This window comes from Cyprinodon variegatus, unplaced genomic scaffold (assembly GCF_000732505.1).
Source record: "Cyprinodon variegatus isolate N-32 unplaced genomic scaffold, C_variegatus-1.0 Scaffold238, whole genome shotgun sequence".
Lineage (NCBI taxonomy): Eukaryota > Metazoa > Chordata > Actinopteri > Cyprinodontiformes > Cyprinodontidae > Cyprinodon > Cyprinodon variegatus.
In genome coordinates, this window is record NW_015150691.1 from 1,069,707 (window position 1) to 1,074,893 (window position 5,187).

A 5,187-nucleotide genomic window follows, 5' to 3' on the forward strand; every position below is an offset into this window, starting at 1 on the left:
TGGATGGATGGATGGATGGATGGATGGATGGATGGATGGATGGATGGATGGATGGATGGATGGATGGACAACTTTAAAATCTAACAATAAAGTGTGGCTCCTTGGAGTCAAAGCATTTGAGTGTCAATAGTAGCAATAAGGAGCAAACATGCAGATATTAGAAGTTGCTAAAGTCTGTGTATGAGGGAAACCCAATGAAGTGTTATTCAGATGAGATTTTTTTTTTTTAAGAAACTGTGAAGCCTCAGTTACCCCAGATAATCAGTGAGGCTGTTGAGGTAAAGCTCAGCTGTACCTGTCTGGGCTGAAGCTGATGCCATACACTGGTCCGCTGTGTCCATGAAGGCACTTTGACTCACTGGCTGTCTTATCGTCCATAATCCGCTCAAGCACATCGTCTGACTCTTTGTCAATAAGATTCAAGTCTTAAGAGAGAAAAAACATGAGGCGTTACTTTAAAACAATGTTCTAGCCATAGCTACAGATGCTATCAGACAGTGTTTGGGACTTCACCTGCTGCAGTCTTGACCTTGCGGAGCTTTTTCGGCGTGACACTCCACACACGTACCGTAGAGTCAGCAAAGCCTCCTGCAATCAGGCTGGAGTCATCCGTCATGTCGACTGCAGTTAGACCCTGAAGGGTCCCAAAGAAGAAAAAGAGCAGTTAGGGCGTACTTTGCTACAAGCCGGTTAGGCCATCCAAATCGTCAGAGGGGTAAACACTGCAGGTTATTTAAGGTTACATGCCTGGTATGCGTTTAGGAAAGTGTAGAAGCAGATGGAGGGCAGGTTATCTGGTCCCAATCGAACTCTCTTAGTGGACTCCTTCAGGTACATGATCTTGTCCAGCTTGTCTGAGTCTTTTAGCTCTGGTAAAGGTATCCTAAAACAACAAAACCATTCAGCTACCTTGAAACAGTGAACATGTACCATAACATACAAAGGTTTGCATATCAAATGTACTTATCCACTTTTTTTTTATGTTACAACAACATACCCCCCGTTTATAGTTTTATACATTCCTTGTAAAATAACTCCAACTCACAAAACAGGAAACACAGCATCTGTGAACAACAACCTTTAGGTGGTGCCACATGCTTGGATTGAAATCAGTTTAATCTATCTTCACATTAGCTTTAAAAAGCTCCCATATGTCAGTTGATGAAATGCATTCCCACAGTATAATACTGTCCCGACTATTTTCCGCCATGGGGATTGCATTCAGAAAAATGTCCAGTTTGTTTTTTTGTTTTTTTGCAAGCCTAAAAGCTCATAGCTCTAATAAGTGTTTGTAGGTTTGCAGTTATGTCACCCAGTTTCCATTTTAGTAGATGGACTAAACAGAGATCTGAGATTTTCACACCTTGAAATATCCTAATATTACCTAATGCTGCTTAAATACCACCCCACAGCCCTGTCACTGACCTTTGTTATTTTATTTCTACCTTTATGATCCTCACAGCTGATCTCTAATTATTATTTAGGTAACTTTTAAGGACAGTTGGTTGCAGTGGATTTATTTAGGAGTGTTAATGCCAGAACACACCAAATCCGATTTTGCCTCCTATCCGACAGTAAATTGCGTCGGGAGAGGTTGTGGAGTTTATCGCTCACCGAAATCCAGTCAGGATGATCACATGATTCTAAACAGGAGATCAGCGTAGATCCGACTAAGAAGCAATTCAGCAGCAATTTAATGGGTCTGACAGAGAGACGTGGTTACAAACTAAACATCCTCTTTGGGGGGACATACAAAATAAAATCTGTTAAGCGCACAGGGAAAGAGTCAGTTTTGGAGTAGCTTTTTACCCATGATAGGATTTTTTCACATTTCACATTTTTGCTGCGTCATCCTTATTTTAGTTGTAGATCTCATTACGTTTCTAATACAGGCATATGAACATTCTATATATGTTCAGGTTTGAGATGCTTCACAAACTACTTAAATGGGGCTTTGCTTTATAGAATGTGCAGGGTTTTTTTTTTTTTTTATAACTTTTCATAATCTATTAAATTCACATTGTGGGAAATTGTTTCAATTTGTGTATAGCACTGAGAAGGGAGTGGCAGCCTAGTGGTTAGGGCATAGAGCTTGGAATCGTGAGGTTCAAGCCCCACTCCCACAGACTGCCACTGCCTGAGAAAGAAGACCCTTAAAGGACTGCTCAGCGGGCGCCGCACAAGAAATGATTGGCTGAATTTAGGTGTACAGGCTGACGTATAACTAACTGGCCTGCATAAGATAAACGGGAAATATAAACAGAGATTTTAAAACAGGATTTTTTTTTTTAAATAGAAATGTTCTTAATTTTGGGACAATATAGTCTGATAAAGAGTACATTTATAAACATGTTTAAGCCAGAATGATTTGACATTTTAAATATGACTTCCCTACGACTTTAGAAAAAGGCACAGATCTGTCCACCCTGCCTAGTCTAAGCCTCTCTATACGCAGTCAGTGTGACATGGATAAACATTGGTTCAAGATTAAAAAGTTATACACAAACAGTGTGTTCTGGCCTTTAGGGTAAAGAGGGCTGAATACCATTATGAGTTATTATTTATAAGACTAAATCCTGATAAATCCCACCACTGTTTGTTGCTGTAACAGTGGAAAGAAAATCAGGGTGTGTATACCTTTCAAAGGCATTATAAATAGCAAAGGTTCATCTGATGAATGTCCCAGATATTGATCATTATGCAGAGAGGGTTTAAAATGAGAATCTACGGTGTTGAACTAACAGTGGACACAAAGGGTCCGTTCATTGCAGTGTGCAGTGTTTGAAAATTCTCTACCTCGTCTGTGAGGGAGCGTTTGGATCCTGCTTCTTGCTTTTGGAGCCGGTACTATCCTTTTTGGGCTTTTTCTTTTTGGGTTTACCCTCCTCATTGTCTGCTTCCTCATCCTCATCATCAAGGGGAAGCTCAATTTCTGGCTCTTTCAGAAGACCGTAGTAAACCTACAAAAAGTCAAACAAGCAGATAAATATAGACTTTTTTTTTTTTTTTTATGCACCAAAAAATATTAAAGATTTAATTTCACTGGAGGCCTAGCTATCCAACCTTAGCCTTGTTTGCTTCTCGTTTGGCCTCTCCAGCCAAGCTGCCTGACATGGCATCGATCTGGCTCTTGCTCCGCAGCATGCCATCAAAGATGTCGATGTAGAGATGTTCTTGGATTATGTTCCATATTTGGTTGTTCTGCCGCTCCTGCAGGTGTCTCTTCAGCAGCTGGTAGGAGTCCCGGGAGATGCGTAAAACAAACTTGCTGGTGCGGAAATCCAGCAGGGTTTCATTCCCTCTCATATGCTCCTTCTTGGTCAGGCTTGACAAAATGCGTAGGTCTTCTTCATAGTAGCACTCCTGGTCTCCACTAAACCTGAAAAGTGGAAAATGAATAAGTGTGTCTTATGGGATCTCTAAGGTGTACACTAAAATATCCTAAAGAAACGTACTTTTCAAAGAAAGCTTTGGCCTCGCTTTCATGATTGTTGTAAACCAGTTCCAGGTACATGTGCACAAACAGAGGGTAGAAGACCTGAGACAGTTCAGCTCTGTGACAGTCCAGAACAGACTCGATGAACTTCTTCAGGCCGCTATAGTAAACTTCGTAGAGAGCCGGATCTCCCTGCTGGCTGTAGGCTGACAGCACCACGTTGACGTCTGGCTGATCCTCGCCAGCTGCTGCCGAAGAAAAGTAGTTATTCAAACATTGGTAGATTGAAATCATTTTGGAATAATTTTGATTTCTGAGAGCTTATTGTTATTTGAGGGTTCTTACACACTTCTAATATCAAAACTCCGTCTAAATATTAGGTTTATCATGAATGTACCGGGTGAACGGAAGTATAAATCGGTGAACAAAACACTGAAGGATGGAAAGTATATGCACATTTGGATCGATGGCAAAACTTACATAGATAAGGGGAAAACACATATATGTGTGTTTTCATTTAGAATAATTAGATTTATTTGTCAACCATTTAGGTAAAATATATTTAGAACACTTTTTATTTATATATACATTTTATACCGTTATATATAAGTGCAAAAAATATATATACAGTTTTTGCAGTTTTCAAAGTTGGAAACAACATCAATCTAAATCCTCACCTAACCTGTAAACTGCAGAGAAGACTTAAAAAATTGTTATAAGTTACAGATTTACCCAGAAATCCCATCAATGCACCACGCAGTTTGTTTGTTTGGCATTTCTGAAAACGTTTAAAATAGAAGTTTAAGTAAAAGTTTAAGCCTCCAGGTTTGTTTGAAATCATTGAACAGATTAAAAATGTTGGGGGGATGTAAATTAACTTGACCGGAGACATTTTCATGCAGTGTTTCACACACTTTGTATTATCAGGTAGAGCGAACTGCACCTTTGCTCGGCGCCTTAGCTCCGCCGGGGGTAGGGAGGGTCACCCGGCTCAGCAGAGAGCTCGCATCTTCGCCGTCTACCTCCGTACTGCCCCCTTGTCCAGAACCGGTGGAATCAGATCCCTTCGGATCCAGAACCTCCTCCGGCAATCCCGCCTCGCGACGCAGAATTTCCGCGGACTCTGACAGTTTGTTCTTTCTGAGGAACTGCAGCACAGCCAGAAGGGTCTGCTGTTCCTCGGGGGCTCCCGCCGCTGGTTTGTTGTTTCCGGCCGCAGCGCTCGAACCGGGGGACGCCGTGAGCACTCTTGCGTCGTTCGCGTGATTATTTCCGAAGCCATCACTCGTCGGTTCTTTTTTAATGTCCGTTTCGTCTTTCGCGTCGACCATACCACCCTGTACGGCCGCCATTTTCAAAATGAAGTGCGCATGCGCGAGGTTGAAATTCGGAAAACGGCAACTGTGTTCTGTCGAGTCATCTGATTGGCTCAAGTCCTTGTCGATCAAAGACGATTGCAAATTAGTCCCGCCTCCTGAATAAAATGTGGTCTCTACTGCTTCTTAAGCCGTGGAACTGGTTCAAAAGCTGCCTTTAGTGGTGCTCTTTATTATATTAACAGAGTCATCACAAACTTTAATGTAGAGCAACTAAACATAATATTTGTTTTGCATAATTTGAACCTCATTTCAAATGGAACATCCAGTTAAACACAGAGTAGGAGTGTTTTTTGTTCTGTTTATACTTTTAACAAAACACGACAAACAGAAAAAGGTTTGATCTTGTTGAGGTTTTGTTTTAAAATGCCTCTG

At 41.2% G+C, this 5,187-nt stretch overlaps 1 protein-coding gene across 2 annotated transcripts in view; it reads right to left on the bottom strand.

Moving 5' to 3' along the window:
- The window catches only part of taf5 (TATA-box binding protein associated factor 5), an 8,554-nt gene extending 3,766 nt beyond the window's left edge, over positions 1 to 4,788 (bottom strand). Inside the window, exons 1-7 of one of the 2 annotated variants that reach the window (XM_015381630.1) lie at positions 4,380 to 4,788; positions 3,456 to 3,681; positions 3,064 to 3,379; positions 2,797 to 2,960; positions 748 to 883; positions 514 to 634; positions 296 to 425 (exon numbers count right to left, since the gene is read on the bottom strand). In XM_015381630.1, the coding sequence (XP_015237116.1) occupies positions 296 to 425; positions 514 to 634; positions 748 to 883; positions 2,797 to 2,960; positions 3,064 to 3,379; positions 3,456 to 3,681; positions 4,380 to 4,788 (1,502 nt within the window). Of the gene's footprint in view, positions 1 to 295; positions 426 to 513; positions 635 to 747; positions 884 to 2,796; positions 2,961 to 3,063; positions 3,380 to 3,455; positions 3,685 to 4,379 lie in introns of both variants that reach the window. The other variant, XM_015381631.1, reaches the window with a different exon arrangement.
- Positions 4,789 to 5,187: the final 399 nt, after the last annotated feature.